Source organism: Clytia hemisphaerica, unplaced genomic scaffold (assembly GCF_902728285.1).
Source record: "Clytia hemisphaerica strain Z4C2 unplaced genomic scaffold, Clytia hemisphaerica genome assembly, whole genome shotgun sequence".
Taxonomy (NCBI): Eukaryota; Metazoa; Cnidaria; class Hydrozoa; order Leptothecata; family Clytiidae; genus Clytia; species Clytia hemisphaerica.
Window position 1 is genome coordinate 1440999 of NW_027103510.1, and position 18463 is coordinate 1459461.

The following is an 18463-nucleotide window of genomic DNA, read 5'->3' on the forward strand; positions in this document are numbered from 1 at the left end:
CCATACTACATGGAAAAATCCCAAAACCACCCCATACCTCCTATTTACTACCGGGTAGTCCCTGGAAAAAAACCAAAACCACCCCATACCCCCCATTTACTACTGGGTACTACCTGGAAAAAATCGGAAAATCGGGTAAACATTTTTACAAAAGTCGGGAAATCAGGGAAACTTTTTTTTCGGAAACTCGGGAAATCGGGAAAACGTTTTTCCAAAAATCGGAAAAACAGGAGAATTTTTCTCAAAAATCCAAAATGCGTGAGAAATAAAACTTTTCAAAAATTGCGTGAGACCATGTGGCGTGAGGCTTTTGTTTGCGTGGAGAGGGGGGGAAGAATGTACTTGGACTGAATGGATGTTTACATAGGTAAATTTCTAGTGGATATTCGGTAGGATTAACATCGGGTAGATTGGGACAACCAAATCAAATACGGTTGGGAAAACAATCATTCAAGGGTAGGTAACATACATTTTGGGCAACACCACACACAAGTAACGGGGGTACAAAACGAGACTGGAAAATACCCACCCCAGGGCTGCTGCTTTTTTCAGTGGGATGGGTAGGATTTCAATTCATTCCAAGAAGTTTGGAAGAATGATCTTGGACAAACTTGGCTTGATCAATTTATAATAGAACAACTTTACATTTCTGTTTTAGCAGATAATTTCTGAACCTTTTTGTTTCCATACTGTTAACATCGATTTTGGACCCAACAACCCTATTTTGGTACACAGGTAGTAAAAATCAAAATCGATTTTGGACCCAACACCCCAATCATAGTACACAGGTAGTACATGACAAATTTTTTTCTCAAACACCCACCCACCCCAGGATACATGCCACCTTCTGGTACACTGACCCCCCCTGGTCAAACTGGGGGCTGAGCTGAAAATAATTTCTAATAATGCTGCTGCTTTTGTTTTTGTATTTTTTGTATTTTTCAGGGAAAAAATAACAAAAAATAACAAAGTTGCAAATTCTTCGTGTCCAATTTATATGGTGTTTGGTACACGGTTACTGACATTGTTCTGCTTGACACAAAGGACAATGGCTTGGCGCTCACATGGTAAAGACAACGCACATCTCATCCAGCAACTTCAAAGTAAACATTTATATTTGCAATTTGTTCAATTTTTGTATATTTTGATTGGAATATTGAAATTTACTGTAAAGAAGTTAACATTGATATTAGGTTTACGTTCGCCCTTTAATGACCACAGTTCTATAAATTGAATTTGAAAATAAAGAAAATTTCTAATATATTTCAAAAAATTAAAAATTTATTTTCCCTTAGAAAATGACATTCTAACATCCAACAGAGTAGCAAGTGCCATGGCAAAAGTGGACCGACAAAACTATTGTTATGAGAATGCTTATATGGATTCTCCACAACCCATTGGTAAGTAGAAGTTTCTGCCCTAGTTGTACTCTTATTCTACAATGAGGAAATCCTTATACCCTGGTTTATTTGGTTCATTCTTGCAAATTTCAATTAGGACCCAACCTCTGGCCAGAAAAATTATAAAGAATTGAAGAGAGTTACAGAATAAATTGTTGCAAAGGGCATTTGCTTTAACCATATTGAATGATTTTATTTTTTATTATTCAATTTAGGATACTCCGTCACTATCAGTGCACCTCATATGGTATGGACTTCAGTTGCCTACTTTTCACTACTTTCTATTTCTCATGATAATAGTTTTTGTCTTCTTATTGAATAAATAAGTTGTACCTAATTGCTTTCGAAAAGAAATTACTCCAAGGCTTAGAAATCAAGAATTAAGGAAAATTGGTATTTTATCATAATCACAAAAACGAACTTAGGTCCCATTAGAGATAAGGTAGAGAACGACAAGTTAGATACTACTATTGTTTATAGAACGACATAATTTGATAAAAGATCGATAAAGGTTTTTCCCTTTTTAAAATGGGATTGAGATGAACTCAACTGTTTTTCTTTCTCATTCTCTAGCATGTCCACGCATTGCAGCATCTTGAAGGACATTTACAGGAAGGAATGAGCGCACTCGATGTTGGCTCTGGTAGTGGTTACCTTGCTGCTTGCATGGCCTACATGGTGAGTGCGGTGCATTTTCAATTACATTGTTTCATAATACTGTCATTATTCTGAAACTCTACTCTTTGCTTTCAAAATAAAAGAATGTGTAAATTTCTGTCACGAAAAGAAATTGCCTCAAAAATTCAGATATTTTATCCTACAATTCTACGATTTTCCTTCAAAAATACATATATTCCACCTTACAATAGTGGTGGCAAGACAGATTCTGTCTGAAGAATTTTCCTTTATAAATACATTCGAATATATGGAATACATTCGAATTTATGGAATATACATTAAATACATCAAAATATGTATATTCTTATTTATTGATGATATTTTATTCAACAAAAGATTGCTTGGAGGAAAGCAAAAGCGTGATGGAATGATAATTGGTAGTAATGAAAAAAAATTTCACTGCTTCCAATTATCGTATTCCATCTTACAAAATGTTGGTGAAAAATCCAGAGAAATTTTTATACAATAATAATGTTCATTCTGTTCGTTCTGTGCAGTTTTGTGCAGTGAAATTTTCCTTAAAGAATACATGGATTTCTTCGAGGAAGTTTTCGTTCAAAAATTTGATTTTTCTTCCGAGATTCTGTTCTTAATTATCCTTAAAATCAATCCATGGTAAAGTTTTTCTCAATATAATCCGCAGCGGAAACAAAATTGCTGTAACTTTTGATCAATTAGATAACGGTCATAGAATCAGAAGGTGGGGTATTATCAAAAGGAAAACACTATGAAATTGGAAATACAAAGATGAAAAAAAAAAAAAATCAACTTCTTTTAAACTTGTCCTTAACGTCTTTCTGAAATGTATGATTCGTTTATAACGAAAATTCCTTCAAAGATGCATGGTATTTTCCTTCAAAAATACATTGATTTCTCCCATGGAAGTTCCAAATAGGCCAAATAAAAACAATCCATCGAGAAACCTGGCAATCGAGCGGAATCTGATATATGGACAAACCAGCCCTGACTGTATGAAATAATTGATTTTGATGCAGAAGTTTTCCTTAGAAACGCATTGATTCTTCCTGAGAGAATTATCCTTGAAAATACATTGATCGTGTTTGGTAAATTTTCTTCATATCTTATAAAAATTTCTCCAAGGAGGTATCTCTTTTTAAATGCATCGATTCTACACAACGAGCTTCTCGTCAAAAATACATGGATTTTGACATGATTTTTGTCCAAAGAAGCTTTTCTAAAACACATTGATTCTTTATGAAAAACTTTTCCTTGAAAATACACTGATTATGTTTGGCAAATTGTCTCTCCAAAATACGGACCTTCTCCACAGTAATTGTTTTTCAAATTGTATGAGAAAAAATTGAAATTTTTCTCCTAAAATCAATTTTAGCCAACTAAATTTTCCTTCAAATATTTACAGTAGCATTTTACTTCTGTACAAGAACAAAATTTTCTCTCAGGTATAATGCACAGGTTTTGTCTTTTCCTTGATTGTAGGTGAACAGAACACAAAATGCCCATCATTGTGGTGTGAATGATTTGCCAGACAACCACTCTCTGTGGGAAATTCAATGTACTTTGCAAACTTTTCTATGAATAGTTTCACTATTGAATCTTATGTTCATTCTGTTGATTCAAGTATAATAATAATAATAATAATAATAATATGAGCTGTCAAGTGTGTTCGTCATTTATTAAAATACCAAACTTTTTCGCAGAATTTCTGTCCAAAATACCTAAAGTCTGTTCCAAAAGAATTGGGAGTCTGTACATTTCGCTTTCAAAGGAGATAAAAACGTACTGAAACGTAGTACCTTGGAGGAAAGAAAACGTTTTTTGTGACACCAGTATGACGTTTTTCATCAAACTATTTCCAAGCAACCTTTACTTCACTCAGAGAACATTATTTAAACTTTCATTTGAACTTCAAAAGCGTCTAAACTGAGAGCCGTTGTACCAAATTTATAAGAGTTCAAATTATAATTACGACTTTTAATTAGAATAGAAAATCTTTTAAAAGCAACTATTAGCTCAATACGAAACTTGTTTCAGTCACAGCCGGTCATCTCAGCCAAGGTGTGTAACTATGTGCATCATGACAGTTTCGTCATACTATATGAATTCTTTCCAAGCAATGCTTTGTTAGTTATTATCATTTCTCCAGGAAAAGGAAGAAAAATATAGTTTTTTGAAAGATATTGTAACTTATCATTGGAAATAATTTTTTCGAACTCTTTTTTTGGACCTACCCCGGTGGGGTAGAGGTCCTTTAAATTAACCGATGTCCGTCCGTTCGTTCGTTCGTCTGTTCGTTCGTCCGTCTGTTACCAGCTTTTCTCAGGATTGGCTCATTAGTTTTTTTTGATTTTTGGCACAATGATGCAAAATGGTAATGCCCAAAATGTGACGGAGCCTGATTTTCGAAAAAAAAATATTTCCGGCCGAAAATGCCGGAAATATGCCGGAAAAACCGGTTTTTTGGCATTTTCTCGAGATTTCATCATTAGTTTTTTCTGATTTTTTGCACAAAGATGCGTATTAGCAATGCCCAAAACTTGGCCGAGTCCGATTTTTGAGAAAAAATTTTTTCCGGTCGAAAATGCCGGAAATATGCCGGAAATCGCCATTTTTGCAGATTTTCATCGGACTTTTTCCTTATATTTCGTTGTTTTTTCACTCAAAAACATTATTAATAGCAATGCCCACCATTAAGCATGGTTCAATCGTCAATAGAACTGAGTTTTGAAGCCGGAACTTTCTAAAAATCGCCGGTGCAGCCCATTTTCGCCGGAAAAACGGTATTTTCTGATTTTTCTCGAGCTGTACTTTATATTTTTTTATGAAATTTTACACACTGATGCAAAATGATAATACCTAAAATGTGACGGAGCCCGATTTTGGAAAAAAAAAATTTTCCGGCCGAAAATGCCGGAAATATGCCGGAAAAACAGGTTTTTTGACATTTTCTCGAGATTTTGTTATTAGTTTTTTCTGATTTTTTGCTTAAAGATGCCTAATAACAATGCCCAAAACATGGCCGAGTCCGGATTTTTGAGAAAAAAATTTTTTTGGGGCCGAATATGCCGGAAAAACTGTTTTTTTCGGCATTTTATCATTAGCTTTTGCTGATTTTTTGCTCAAAGATGCGTATTAACAATGCCCAAATCATTGCCGAGTCCGACTTTTGAGAAAAAGTTTTTTCCGGCCGAAAATGCCGGAAATATGCCGGAAATCGCCGTTTTTGCAGATTTGAATTGGGCTTTTTCCATACATTTCTTTGTTTTTTCACTTAAAAAAATTATTGATAATTCAATGCCATCATCAAGCATGATTCAATTGTCAATAAAACTTTTACAATTTTACAACCGGAACTTTCTATTTCTTTTTTCCCTAAACCCCTCCCCCCCATCAACAATCAATGATGACATTTAATGCATTTTCGCTAAGCGCTATATTTTCGCTAAGCGCTATATTTTCTTAATGATTGTTTTTCTCCTTATTGCTATCTAAGTTTCATCATCAGGTAGGTCCATTCAGCATGTTGCTTGTTATAGGTTGGAAAAACAGGATGTGTTGTTGGCATTGATCACATTCCAGAATTAGTGGAAAGATCTGTTCAAAATGTAAACAAAGGCAATTCTGATATTCTCACAAGCAAGAATTTGGAACTCGTAGGTAAGTAAGCCTCTTTGATCACTTTTTCTAGCTTCAATTGAATTTCGATTTCCGATCACAAAGTGTCGGATTTTGCTGAAATTTTGCAGTTAGCACGCATGCATCTTGGGTGAATATTTGGGAATAATCTTTTAATTTTTCAAAAGTTTTTATTTTGTGCCTAAAGATTCTCATTTTTGCTACATTTTTGTGTTTTTGATATTCGAAAAATGAAGCCAAATGTTCAACTCTCGAGTGTATCTCTGTATAAATAGATTACCACAAGAGATTGACTAAGAAGAAAAAATAAAAGAACATGTGTAGACGCTGTGCGTCTATGCTGTGTGTCTATTACTAACTACTTAATGTGTTTTATCAACAGTATTACATTACCATTGACAATGAGGTTCAACCGAGTCGTGGTTATTGCTAATTGAAAACTTTTCCCAATATCCCGCTAGACGTCATGAAACACTGACGGCTATGCAATATTTGGAGGTCTCTTAGGAGACTATATTACACTAATTGAAAGATGCTTGGATAAAGGCACTTAGGGCCTGGACGAATTTCTGTTTTGGTGTAGACATTTGGGATCAATTGTATTGTGGTTCAAGTGTTTACCGTATAGTGGCAACCTATAAAAATGTTCGTTGTAAGGGTCAGCCACCTTTGTTTATCAGTCTAAAGCTCGTATTAGCAATTTTTCAAATTTTGGAAAAGATTGCTACACAACAAAGTCTATTTGTCCCATTTTTATCATTAAAAATATCGTTTTTCCTGAAAGAATATTTGAGATGTGAGTTTTCGAGATTCTATTCTAATGTACATTATGACTTGACAGATTTTCTGAGATTGACACTTCTGATTTTCCAAAACTGTTCTAATAGGTGCCAATTAAGTTGGGAAAATGTTCAGAAATTGTAAATATCACCACAATTAAATTTCTAGCGTTTTAATGTAGTCAAGAATGAAACCCCCTGGAAAAATCAGCTTTGCGCAGTGGCATTACCATTGACAATGAGGTTCAACCGAGTCGTGGTTATTGCTAATTGAAAACTTTTCCCAATATCCCGCTAGACGTCATGAAACACTGACGGCTATGCAATATTTGGAGGTCTCTTAGGAGACTATATTACACTAATTGAAAGATGCTTGGATAAAGGCACTTAGGGCCTGGACGAATTTCTGTTTTGGTGTAGACATTTGGGATCAATTGTATTGTGGTTCAAGTGTTTACCGTATAGTGGCAACCTATAAAAATGTTCGTTGTAAGGGTCAGCCACCTTTGTTTATCAGTCTAAAGCTCGTATTAGCAATTTTTCAAATTTTGGAAAAGATTGCTACACAACAAAGTCTATTTGTCCCATTTTTATCATTAAAAAATATCGTTTTTCCTGAAAAAATATTTGAGATGAGAGTTTTCGAGATTCTATTCGAATGTACATTATGACTTGACAGATTTTCTGAGATTGACACTTCTGATTTTCCAAAACTGTTCTAATAGGTGCCAATTAAGTTGGGAAAATGTTCAGAAATTGTAAATATCACCACAATTAAATTTCTAGCGTTTTAATGTAGTCAAGAATGAAACCCCCTGGAATAATCAGCTTTGCGCAGTGGCATTACCATTGACAATGAGGTTCAACCGAGTCGTGGTTATTGCTAATTGAAAACTTTTCCCAATATCCCGCTAGACGTCATGAAACACTGACGGCTATGCAATATTTTGGAGGTCTCTTAGGAGACTATATTACACTAATTGAAAGATGCTTGGATAAAGGCACTTAGGGCCTGGACGAATTTCTGTTTTTGGTGTAGACATTTGGGATCAATTGTATTGTGGTTCAAGTGTTTACCGTATAGTGGCAACCTATAAAAATGTTCGTTGTAAGGGTCAGCCACCTTTGTTTATCAGTCTAAAGCTCGTATTAGCAATTTTTCAAATTTTGGAAAAGATTGCTACACAACAAAGTCTATTTGTCCCATTTTTATCATTAAAAATATCGTTTTTCCTGAAAAAATATTTGAGATGAGAGTTTTCGAGATTCTATTCGAATGTACATTATGACTTGACAGATTTTCTGAGATTGACACTTCTGATTTTCCAAAACTGTTCTAATAGGTGCCAATTAAGTTGGGAAAATGTTCAGAAATTGTAAATATCACCACAATTAAATTTCTAGCGTTTTAATGTAGTCAAGAATGAAACCCCCTGGAATAATCAGCTTTGCGCAGTGGCATTACCATTGACAATGAGGTTCAACCGAGTCGTGGTTATTGCTAATTGAAAACTTTTCCCAATATCCCGCTAGACGTCATGAAACACTGACGGCTATGCAATATTTGGAGGTCTCTTAGGAGACTATATTACACTAATTGAAAGATGCTTGGATAAAGGCACTTAGGGCCTGGACGAATTTCTGTTTTGGTGTAGACATTTGGGATCAATTGTATTGTGGTTCAAGTGTTTACCGTATAGTGGCAACCTATAAAAATGTTCGTTGTAAGGGTCAGCCACCTTTGTTTATCAGTCTAAAGCTCGTATTAGCAATTTTTCAAATTTTGGAAAAGATTGCTACACAACAAAGTCTATTTGTCCCATTTTTATCATTAAAAATATCGTTTTTTTTTTTTCCTGAAAAAATATTTGAGATGAGAGTTTTCGAGATTCTATTCGAATGTACATTATGACTTGACAGATTTTCTGAGATTGACACTTCTGATTTTCCAAAACTGTTCTAATAGGTGCCAATTAAGTTGGGAAAATGTTCAGAAATTGTAAATATCACCACAATTAAATTTCTAGCGTTTTAATGTAGTCAAGAATGAAACCCCCTGGAATAATCAGCTTTGCGCAGTGGCATTACCATTGACAATGAGGTTCAACCGAGTCGTGGTTATTGCTAATTGAAAACTTTTCCCAATATCCCGCTAGACGTCATGAAACACTGACGGCTATGCAATATTTGGAGGTCTCTTAGGAGACTATATTACACTAATTGAAAGATGCTTGGATAAAGGCACTTAGGGCCTGGACGAATTTCTGTTTTGGTGTAGACATTTGGGATCAATTGTATTGTGGTTCAAGTGTTTACCGTATAGTGGCAACCTATAAAAATGTTCGTTGTAAGGGTCAGCCACCTTTGTTTATCAGTCTAAAGCTCGTATTAGCAATTTTTCAAATTTTGGAAAAGATTGCTACACAACAAAGTCTATTTGTCCCATTTTTATCATTAAAAATATCGTTTTTCCTGAAAAAATATTTGAGATGAGAGTTTTCGAGATTCTATTCGAATGTACATTATGACTTGACAGATTTTCTGAGATTGACACTTCTGATTTTCCAAAACTGTTCTAATAGGTGCCAATTAAGTTGGGAAAATGTTCAGAAATTGTAAATATCACCACAATTAAATTTCTAGCGTTTTAATGTAGTCAAGAATGAAACCCCCTGGAATAATCAGCTTTGCGCAGTGGCATTACCATTGACAATGAGGTTCAACCGAGTCGTGGTTATTGCTAATTGAAAACTTTTCCCAATATCCCGCTAGACGTCATGAAACACTGACGGCTATGCAATATTTGGAGGTCTCTTAGGAGACTATATTACACTAATTGAAAGATGCTTGGATAAAGGCACTTAGGGCCTGGACGAATTTCTGTTTTTGGTGTAGACATTTGGGATCAATTGTATTGTGGTTCAAGTGTTTACCGTATAGTGGCAACCTATAAAAATGTTCGTTGTAAGGGTCAGCCACCTTTGTTTATCAGTCTAAAGCTCGTATTAGCAATTTTTTCAAATTTTGGAAAAGATTGCTACACAACAAAGTCTATTTGTCCCATTTTTATTATCATTAAAAATATCGTTTTTCCTGAAAAAATATTTGAGATGAGAGTTTTCGAGATTCTATTCGAATGTACATTATGACTTGACAGATTTTCTGAGATTGACACTTCTGATTTTCCAAAACTGTTCTAATAGGTGCCAATTAAGTTGGGAAAATGTTCAGAAATTGTAAATATCACCACAATTAAATTTCTAGCGTTTTAATGTAGTCAAGAATGAAACCCCCTGGAATAATCAGCTTTGCGCAGTGGCATTACCATTGACAATGAGGTTCAACCGAGTCGTGGTTATTGCTAATTGAAAACTTTTCCCAATATCCCGCTAGACGTCATGAAACACTGACGGCTATGCAATATTTGGAGGTCTCTTAGGAGACTATATTACACTAATTGAAAGATGCTTGGATAAAGGCACTTAGGGCCTGGACGAATTTCTGTTTTGGTGTAGACATTTGGGATCAATTGTATTGTGGTTCAAGTGTTTACCGTATAGTGGCAACCTATAAAAATGTTCGTTGTAAGGGTCAGCCACCTTTTGTTTATCAGTCTAAAGCTCGTATTAGCAATTTTTCAAATTTTGGAAAAGATTGCTACACAACAAAGTCTATTTGTCCCATTTTTTATCATTAAAAATATCGTTTTTTTTCCTGAAAAAATATTTGAGATGAGAGTTTTCGAGATTCTATTCGAATGTACATTATGACTTGACAGATTTTCTGAGATTGACACTTCTGATTTTCCAAAACTGTTCTAATAGGTGCCAATTAAGTTGGGAAAATGTTCAGAAATTGTAAATATCACCACAATTAAATTTCTAGCGTTTTAATGTAGTCAAGAATGAAACCCCCTGGAATAATCAGCTTTGCGCAGTGGCATTACCATTGACAATGAGGTTCAACCGAGTCGTGGTTATTGCTAATTGAAAACTTTTCCCAATATCCCGCTAGACGTCATGAAACACTGACGGCTATGCAATATTTGGAGGTCTCTTAGGAGACTATATTACACTAATTGAAAGATGCTTGGATAAAGGCACTTAGGGCCTGGACGAATTTCTGTTTTGGTGTAGACATTTGGGATCAATTGTATTGTGGTTCAAGTGTTTACCGTATAGTGGCAACCTATAAAAATGTTCGTTGTAAGGGTCAGCCACCTTTGTTTATCAGTCTAAAGCTCGTATTAGCAATTTTTCAAATTTTGGAAAAGATTGCTACACAACAAAGTCTATTTGTCCCATTTTTATCATTAAAAATATCGTTTTTCCTGAAAAAATATTTGAGATGAGAGTTTTCGAGATTCTATTCGAATGTACATTATGACTTGACAGATTTTCTGAGATTGACACTTCTGATTTTCCAAAACTGTTCTAATAGGTGCCAATTAAGTTGGGAAAATGTTCAGAAATTGTAAATATCACCACAATTAAATTTCTAGCGTTTTAATGTAGTCAAGAATGAAACCCCCTGGAATAATCAGCTTTGCGCAGTGGCATTACCATTGACAATGAGGTTCAACCGAGTCGTGGTTATTGCTAATTGAAAACTTTTCCCAATATCCCGCTAGACGTCATGAAACACTGACGGCTATGCAATATTTGGAGGTCTCTTAGGAGACTATATTACACTAATTGAAAGATGCTTGGATAAAGGCACTTAGGGCCTGGACGAATTTCTGTTTTGGTGTAGACATTTGGGATCAATTGTATTGTGGTTCAAGTGTTTACCGTATAGTGGCAACCTATAAAAATGTTCGTTGTAAGGGTCAGCCACCTTTGTTTATCAGTCTAAAGCTCGTATTAGCAATTTTTCAAATTTTGGAAAAGATTGCTACACAACAAAGTCTATTTGTCCCATTTTTATCATTAAAAATATCGTTTTTCCTGAAAAAATATTTGAGATGAGAGTTTTCGAGATTCTATTCGAATGTACATTATGACTTGACAGATTTTCTGAGATTGACACTTCTGATTTTCCAAAACTGTTCTAATAGGTGCCAATTAAGTTGGGAAAATGTTCAGAAATTGTAAATATCACCACAATTAAATTTCTAGCGTTTTAATGTAGTCAAGAATGAAACCCCCTGGAATAATCAGCTTTGCGCAGTGGCATTACCATTGACAATGAGGTTCAACCGAGTCGTGGTTATTGCTAATTGAAAACTTTTCCCAATATCCCGCTAGACGTCATGAAACACTGACGGCTATGCAATATTTGGAGGTCTCTTAGGAGACTATATTACACTAATTGAAAGATGCTTGGATAAAGGCACTTAGGGCCTGGACGAATTTCTGTTTTGGTGTAGACATTTGGGATCAATTGTATTGTGGTTCAAGTGTTTACCGTATAGTGGCAACCTATAAAAATGTTCGTTGTAAGGGTCAGCCACCTTTGTTTATCAGTCTAAAGCTCGTATTAGCAATTTTTCAAATTTTGGAAAAGATTGCTACACAACAAAGTCTATTTGTCCCATTTTTATCATTAAAAATATCGTTTTTCCTGAAAAAATATTTGAGATGAGAGTTTTTCGAGATTCTATTCGAATGTACATTATGACTTGACAGATTTTCTGAGATTGACACTTCTGATTTTCCAAAACTGTTCTAATAGGTGCCAATTAAGTTGGGAAAATGTTCAGAAATTGTAAATATCACCACAATTAAATTTCTAGCGTTTTTAATGTAGTCAAGAATGAAACCCCCTGGAATAATCAGCTTTGCGCAGTGGCATTACCATTGACAATGAGGTTCAACCGAGTCGTGGTTATTGCTAATTGAAAACTTTTCCCAATATCCCGCTAGACGTCATGAAACACTGACGGCTATGCAATATTTGGAGGTCTCTTAGGAGACTATATTACACTAATTGAAAGATGCTTGGATAAAGGCACTTAGGGCCTGGACGAATTTCTGTTTTGGTGTAGACATTTGGGATCAATTGTATTGTGGTTCAAGTGTTTACCGTATAGTGGCAACCTATAAAAATGTTCGTTGTAAGGGTCAGCCACCTTTGTTTATCAGTCTAAAGCTCGTATTAGCAATTTTTCAAATTTTGGAAAAGATTGCTACACAACAAAGTCTATTTGTCCCATTTTTATCATTAAAAATATCGTTTTTCCTGAAAAAATATTTGAGATGAGAGTTTTCGAGATTCTATTCGAATGTACATTATGACTTGACAGATTTTCTGAGATTGACACTTCTGATTTTCCAAAACTGTTCTAATAGGTGCCAATTAAGTTGGGAAAATGTTCAGAAATTGTAAATATCACCACAATTAAATTTCTAGCGTTTTAATGTAGTCAAGAATGAAACCCCCTGGAATAATCAGCTTTGCGCAGTGGCATTACCATTGACAATGAGGTTCAACCGAGTCGTGGTTATTGCTAATTGAAAACTTTTCCCAATATCCCGCTAGACGTCATGAAACACTGACGGCTATGCAATATTTGGAGGTCTCTTAGGAGACTATATTACACTAATTGAAAGATGCTTGGATAAAGGCACTTAGGGCCTGGACGAATTTCTGTTTTGGTGTAGACATTTGGGATCAATTGTATTGTGGTTCAAGTGTTTACCGTATAGTGGCAACCTATAAAAATGTTCGTTGTAAGGGTCAGCCACCTTTGTTTATCAGTCTAAAGCTCGTATTAGCAATTTTTCAAATTTTGGAAAAGATTGCTACACAAACAAAGTCTATTTGTCCCATTTTTATCATTAAAAATATCGTTTTTCCTGAAAAAATATTTGAGATGAGAGTTTTCGAGATTCTATTCGAATGTACATTATGACTTGACAGATTTTCTGAGATTGACACTTCTGATTTTCCAAAACTGTTCTAATAGGTGCCAATTAAGTTGGGAAAATGTTCAGAAATTGTAAATATCACCACAATTAAATTTCTAGCGTTTTAATGTAGTCAAGAATGAAACCCCCTGGAATAATCAGCTTTGCGCAGTGGCATTACCATTGACAATGAGGTTCAACCGAGTCGTGGTTATTGCTAATTGAAAACTTTTCCCAATATCCCGCTAGACGTCATGAAACACTGACGGCTATGCAATATTTGGAGGTCTCTTAGGAGACTATATTACACTAATTGAAAGATGCTTGGATAAAGGCACTTAGGGCCTGGACGAATTTCTGTTTTGGTGTAGACATTTGGGATCAATTGTATTGTGGTTCAAGTGTTTACCGTATAGTGGCAACCTATAAAAATGTTCGTTGTAAGGGTCAGCCACCTTTGTTTATCAGTCTAAAGCTCGTATTAGCAATTTTTCAAATTTTGGAAAAGATTGCTACACAACAAAGTCTATTTGTCCCATTTTTATCATTAAAAATATCGTTTTTTTTCCTGAAAAAATATTTTGAGATGAGAGTTTTCGAGATTCTATTCGAATGTACATTATGACTTGACAGATTTTCTGAGATTGACACTTCTGATTTTCCAAAACTGTTCTAATAGGTGCCAATTAAGTTGGGAAAATGTTCAGAAATTGTAAATATCACCACAATTAAATTTCTAGCGTTTTAATGTAGTCAAGAATGAAACCCCCTGGAATAATCAGCTTTGCGCAGTGGCATTACCATTGACAATGAGGTTCAACCGAGTCGTGGTTATTGCTAATTGAAAACTTTTCCCAATATCCCGCTAGACGTCATGAAACACTGACGGCTATGCAATATTTGGAGGTCTCTTAGGAGACTATATTACACTAATTGAAAGATGCTTGGATAAAGGCACTTAGGGCCTGGACGAATTTCTGTTTTGGTGTAGACATTTGGGATCAATTGTATTGTGGTTCAAGTGTTTACCGTATAGTGGCAACCTATAAAAATGTTCGTTGTAAGGGTCAGCCACCTTTGTTTATCAGTCTAAAGCTCGTATTAGCAATTTTTCAAATTTTGGAAAAGATTGCTACACAACAAAGTCTATTTGTCCCATTTTTATCATTAAAAATATCGTTTTTCCTGAAAAAAAATATTTGAGATGAGAGTTTTCGAGATTCTATTCGAATGTACATTATGACTTGACAGATTTTCTGAGATTGACACTTCTGATTTTCCAAAACTGTTCTAATAGGTGCCAATTAAGTTGGGAAAATGTTCAGAAATTGTAAATATCACCACAATTAAATTTCTAGCGTTTTAATGTAGTCAAGAATGAAACCCCCTGGAATAATCAGCTTTGCGCAGTGGCATTACCATTGACAATGAGGTTCAACCGAGTCGTGGTTATTGCTAATTGAAAACTTTTCCCAATATCCCGCTAGACGTCATGAAACACTGACGGCTATGCAATATTTGGAGGTCTCTTAGGAGACTATATTACACTAATTGAAAGATGCTTGGATAAAGGCACTTAGGGCCTGGACGAATTTCTGTTTTGGTGTAGACATTTGGGATCAATTGTATTGTGGTTCAAGTGTTTACCGTATAGTGGCAACCTATAAAAATGTTCGTTGTAAGGGTCAGCCACCTTTGTTTATCAGTCTAAAGCTCGTATTAGCAATTTTTCAAATTTTGGAAAAGATTGCTACACAACAAAGTCTATTTGTCCCATTTTTATCATTAAAAATATCGTTTTTCCTGAAAAAATATTTGAGATGAGAGTTTTCGAGATTCTATTCGAATGTACATTATGACTTGACAGATTTTCTGAGATTGACACTTCTGATTTTCCAAAACTGTTCTAATAGGTGCCAATTAAGTTGGGAAAATGTTCAGAAATTGTAAATATCACCACAATTAAATTTCTAGCGTTTTAATGTAGTCAAGAATGAAACCCCCTGGAATAATCAGCTTTGCGCAGTGGCATTACCATTGACAATGAGGTTCAACCGAGTCGTGGTTATTGCTAATTGAAAACTTTTCCCAATATCCCGCTAGACGTCATGAAACACTGACGGCTATGCAATATTTGGAGGTCTCTTAGGAGACTATATTACACTAATTGAAAGATGCTTGGATAAAGGCACTTAGGGCCTGGACGAATTTCTGTTTTGGTGTAGACATTTGGGATCAATTGTATTGTGGTTCAAGTGTTTACCGTATAGTGGCAACCTATAAAAATGTTCGTTGTAAGGGTCAGCCACCTTTGTTTATCAGTCTAAAGCTCGTATTAGCAATTTTTCAAATTTTGGAAAAGATTGCTACACAACAAAGTCTATTGGTGTAGACATTTGGGATCAATTGCATTGTGGTTCAAGTGTTTACCGGATAGTGGCAACCTATTAAAATGTTCGTTGTAAGCCACAAGCTATCCATTACAGTATCGTTACCTTAATGGAATGTAAAATTTAGTTCCCGTAAGATAAGCCGTGCTTTTTTAACCAAAATTTGATAATTTTGATAACTTTTTAACTTTTGGCGCGATAGTAGCATCATCGACTTTTATGGGTTCAGAATATACCAGCACGTTTTCGTTTTTAAAAATCCTTCATATACATATCACGATATTTTTATTGACAACCCTTACGTTATATAGTGTAAAATCCCCCATTTTTTAAAATGATTTTTTTCAAACGGTGTCATCTCATTTACTTTCAGTCGGTGATGGACGGTTGGGTTATTTGCCACGGGCACCTTTCGATGCAATTCACGTTGGAGCTGCTGCTCCCCATCTTCCTCAAGCTGTAAGTGTTCTACAATAAAAACAGATAGAGTCTATTAGAGTAATACTAGACGGTTCCCGTCGTCGCAAACGCCGGTTTAGCATGTGCCTTAAAAGCCCTTAGGATGGTATTGTTGATGCTCTCTTACTTTATTTTTAAAGGGATTTCGAATTAGTTTTTGGAGTACATCGATTAGTTGGAAGATTTCTTGTAAATACCTCTTTCTACTTCAAATTGAATGTGAGAATATGACTTGAAATCTTCACCATAAAATTAGCTTAGTAAACAATAAACTGTCAACTATGAGAGTTTCTTCAGGAAGGTTGAGGGCTTTTTCAATTTAATCGAAAACGGAACTTATTGAGTAGTAAAATGTCAAATTGAGAGCGTCAAATGTATCATCAGTGTATAAGAATGAAAAAGTTTTAAAAAATGTTGCTGTATCTACGAATTTGAGGTCGACATGACGCGCCTAAAAAGACCAAAAAATAAATACTTTGATTTCGAAACAATCATGAATATATCCAAACTTACAGGCAACAACTTATATCCACTTCTCACACGGAAAACCTCCGTTTTTTACCTGTGCATTGACTATTTGAAAACCCAATTTTTACTAACTTTTTCGTAGAAAGTGCCACGCCTTCTAAAACTCCAAAATTTATGTCACATGATGTTTAGAATAATTGAAGTCAGAATTATTTTCGTTAAAAAGTCACTGTAGGGGCTTCTTCGATTCAAACGCCAAATCCTTTTGAGGACGGGGGTTTTATCGGAAGGCAGTGTTAATTTTCGCACTCAATCATAGATGAAAACTAAACTTTAAACATAAATTAAAATCACGACGTATCATCAACTGCTTTTTCGAAATACAATAAGATATTTTTTGTCACAACACTGCAGGAAATCCAACTTTCATACTCGAATCCTTCGAATCAACCCCCTGGCAAATTTTTGAAATAACAGCTCAGCTACCATCTTGCGTTAGACACGCTTTTCGTAAACTCATTTAATATATAAAGATAACTTAAGTTCCGGCGAGATATTTCTTTTCTATTCTTTATGTTGTTTTGTAAGGCAATCTAATCCTATTTGAAGCCACCTCTTTTGCAGATTTTAACAAAGTAAAAGCTATTTGGTTAATTTTTGAAACCTTAGTAGCACATTCCAATCGAATCTGGTAAGGGTAGCTCCCAGTATCGTTTCAAAATACAAACATATTGAAATTAGAAGCTTTCTCTCATTAGCTCATTGATCAGTTGAAACCTGGAGGTCGGCTAGTCATTCCTGTTGGTCCTGAAGGAGGAAATCAGAAACTTCTGCAAGTGGATAAATCCCCTGATGGAAAAAGTATCGAGAAGAAAACACTAATGGGTGTTATATATGTTCCTTTGACCGACAAAGATCGCCAGATGAAGAGTAGGTTATGTTCTTTGATTATGATGCTAATATTTGAAGTGAACATTTTCTAAAGAATTGTCCCAAAGAATCACTAGGAAATACGGTGTGTCCGATAAAAAAACGGACCAGATATTATACAAAGCAAAATCTTCAAAATTTACCATTAGATAAGCCAGGCCCAAGGTATTCAAAATTAGTTTTTAAAAATAAATGAGTGATTATGTCATAAAAACTGATATAAATAATGAGCATTTTCTTTTATTTAAATCCTTTTCCCTTTTTTTTCCGGACACAAAAAAAAATCTTTTAACTTTTCAGGTCGATGAATCACGAGCACGAAATAGTGACATTCTCGAAGGAAGATATTGATTAGATGCAGACTTGTCTTTTTTGATGGTGCATCAAATTGACTTGTATGTATCAATGGCTGTAAAAACGGACAATTCTTGGATAAAATTTCACCGAATTTCTCCATATAAAACATACAGCTATAATTTATTTAGTTTGAATAAAGACAACACACAAGATAAATGTGGAGATCATTACAACACTCCAGCTTTTGGATTAATTCGAATTTGGAGAGTGGTGAAAGACAAATAAGACAAATAATTTTGCCTAAGTCTGATTTTTTTTTTGCTCTATTTTGAATTATTATTTAGGGAAATAAATGAATGCCAACATATATTACTCGTATTCGTATTTTTTATATTTGTGTTTCGTTTAATACTTTCAATTTATACTACTGCACCGTTTCTAAAATTGACTCTTACACTAAGTTCGATAAGTTCCTCGTGCCCGCAGAGCAACTTGCGCCACTCATTCATATCCTTTCGGACCCTTTTGTATGTATCGCTTACCTTCGTGAATGCTTATCGCAAGAATCATACAGTGAACTAAGGGACTGGGCTCGAGTT

The 18463-nt window shown here is 34.9% G+C and overlaps 1 protein-coding gene, 15 non-coding genes and 1 pseudogene across 16 annotated transcripts; all 17 read left to right on the plus strand.

Annotated features, from left to right (window-relative positions):
* The first annotated feature begins 949 nt into the window (after nt 1-949).
* LOC136799113 (protein-L-isoaspartate(D-aspartate) O-methyltransferase-like) lies at nt 950-18231 on the plus strand. The gene is made up of 8 exons (XM_067055797.1): nt 950-1103; nt 1296-1400; nt 1616-1647; nt 1974-2078; nt 5594-5714; nt 16084-16169; nt 17396-17567; nt 17868-18231. Exons 1-8 carry the CDS (start codon nt 998-1000, stop codon nt 17873-17875), a joined length of 735 nt encoding a protein of 244 aa, XP_066911898.1. The 5' UTR covers nt 950-997; the 3' UTR covers nt 17876-18231.
* On the plus strand, nt 6074-6204 carry LOC136799164 (U4 spliceosomal RNA; annotated as a pseudogene).
* LOC136799152 (U4 spliceosomal RNA) lies at nt 6682-6820 on the plus strand. Its single transcript, XR_010845477.1, has one exon. It is a non-coding gene; the product is annotated as a U4 spliceosomal RNA (small nuclear RNA).
* On the plus strand, nt 7299-7438 carry LOC136799162 (U4 spliceosomal RNA). The gene has a single exon (XR_010845487.1). It is a non-coding gene; the product is annotated as a U4 spliceosomal RNA (small nuclear RNA).
* On the plus strand, nt 7917-8055 carry LOC136799163 (U4 spliceosomal RNA). Its single transcript, XR_010845488.1, has one exon. It is a non-coding gene; the product is annotated as a U4 spliceosomal RNA (small nuclear RNA).
* LOC136799165 (U4 spliceosomal RNA) lies at nt 8540-8678 on the plus strand. Its single transcript, XR_010845489.1, has one exon. It is a non-coding gene; the product is annotated as a U4 spliceosomal RNA (small nuclear RNA).
* LOC136799166 (U4 spliceosomal RNA) lies at nt 9156-9294 on the plus strand. Its single transcript, XR_010845490.1, has one exon. It is a non-coding gene; the product is annotated as a U4 spliceosomal RNA (small nuclear RNA).
* LOC136799167 (U4 spliceosomal RNA) lies at nt 9777-9915 on the plus strand. The gene has a single exon (XR_010845491.1). It is a non-coding gene; the product is annotated as a U4 spliceosomal RNA (small nuclear RNA).
* On the plus strand, nt 10398-10536 carry LOC136799153 (U4 spliceosomal RNA). Its single transcript, XR_010845478.1, has one exon. It is a non-coding gene; the product is annotated as a U4 spliceosomal RNA (small nuclear RNA).
* Nucleotides 11014-11152, plus strand: LOC136799154 (U4 spliceosomal RNA). The gene has a single exon (XR_010845479.1). It is a non-coding gene; the product is annotated as a U4 spliceosomal RNA (small nuclear RNA).
* On the plus strand, nt 11630-11768 carry LOC136799155 (U4 spliceosomal RNA). Its single transcript, XR_010845480.1, has one exon. It is a non-coding gene; the product is annotated as a U4 spliceosomal RNA (small nuclear RNA).
* On the plus strand, nt 12248-12386 carry LOC136799156 (U4 spliceosomal RNA). The gene has a single exon (XR_010845481.1). It is a non-coding gene; the product is annotated as a U4 spliceosomal RNA (small nuclear RNA).
* Nucleotides 12864-13002, plus strand: LOC136799157 (U4 spliceosomal RNA). Its single transcript, XR_010845482.1, has one exon. It is a non-coding gene; the product is annotated as a U4 spliceosomal RNA (small nuclear RNA).
* LOC136799158 (U4 spliceosomal RNA) lies at nt 13481-13619 on the plus strand. Its single transcript, XR_010845483.1, has one exon. It is a non-coding gene; the product is annotated as a U4 spliceosomal RNA (small nuclear RNA).
* On the plus strand, nt 14101-14239 carry LOC136799159 (U4 spliceosomal RNA). Its single transcript, XR_010845484.1, has one exon. It is a non-coding gene; the product is annotated as a U4 spliceosomal RNA (small nuclear RNA).
* On the plus strand, nt 14719-14857 carry LOC136799160 (U4 spliceosomal RNA). Its single transcript, XR_010845485.1, has one exon. It is a non-coding gene; the product is annotated as a U4 spliceosomal RNA (small nuclear RNA).
* On the plus strand, nt 15335-15473 carry LOC136799161 (U4 spliceosomal RNA). The gene has a single exon (XR_010845486.1). It is a non-coding gene; the product is annotated as a U4 spliceosomal RNA (small nuclear RNA).
* Nucleotides 18232-18463: the final 232 nt, after the last annotated feature.

Bases quoted from the DNA above. Each gene is read 5' to 3' on its own strand.
- LOC136799113 (XM_067055797.1), top strand. From the start codon at position 998: ATGGTGTTTGGTACACGGTTACTGACATTGTTCTGCTTGACACAAAGG. The intron at 1,648-1,973 runs GTATGGACTTCA...CTCATTCTCTAG, and splicing joins CTATCAGTGCACCTCATATG to CATGTCCACGCATTGCAGCA. The intron at 5,715-16,083 runs GTAAGTAAGCCT...ATTTACTTTCAG, and splicing joins CAAGAATTTGGAACTCGTAG to TCGGTGATGGACGGTTGGGT.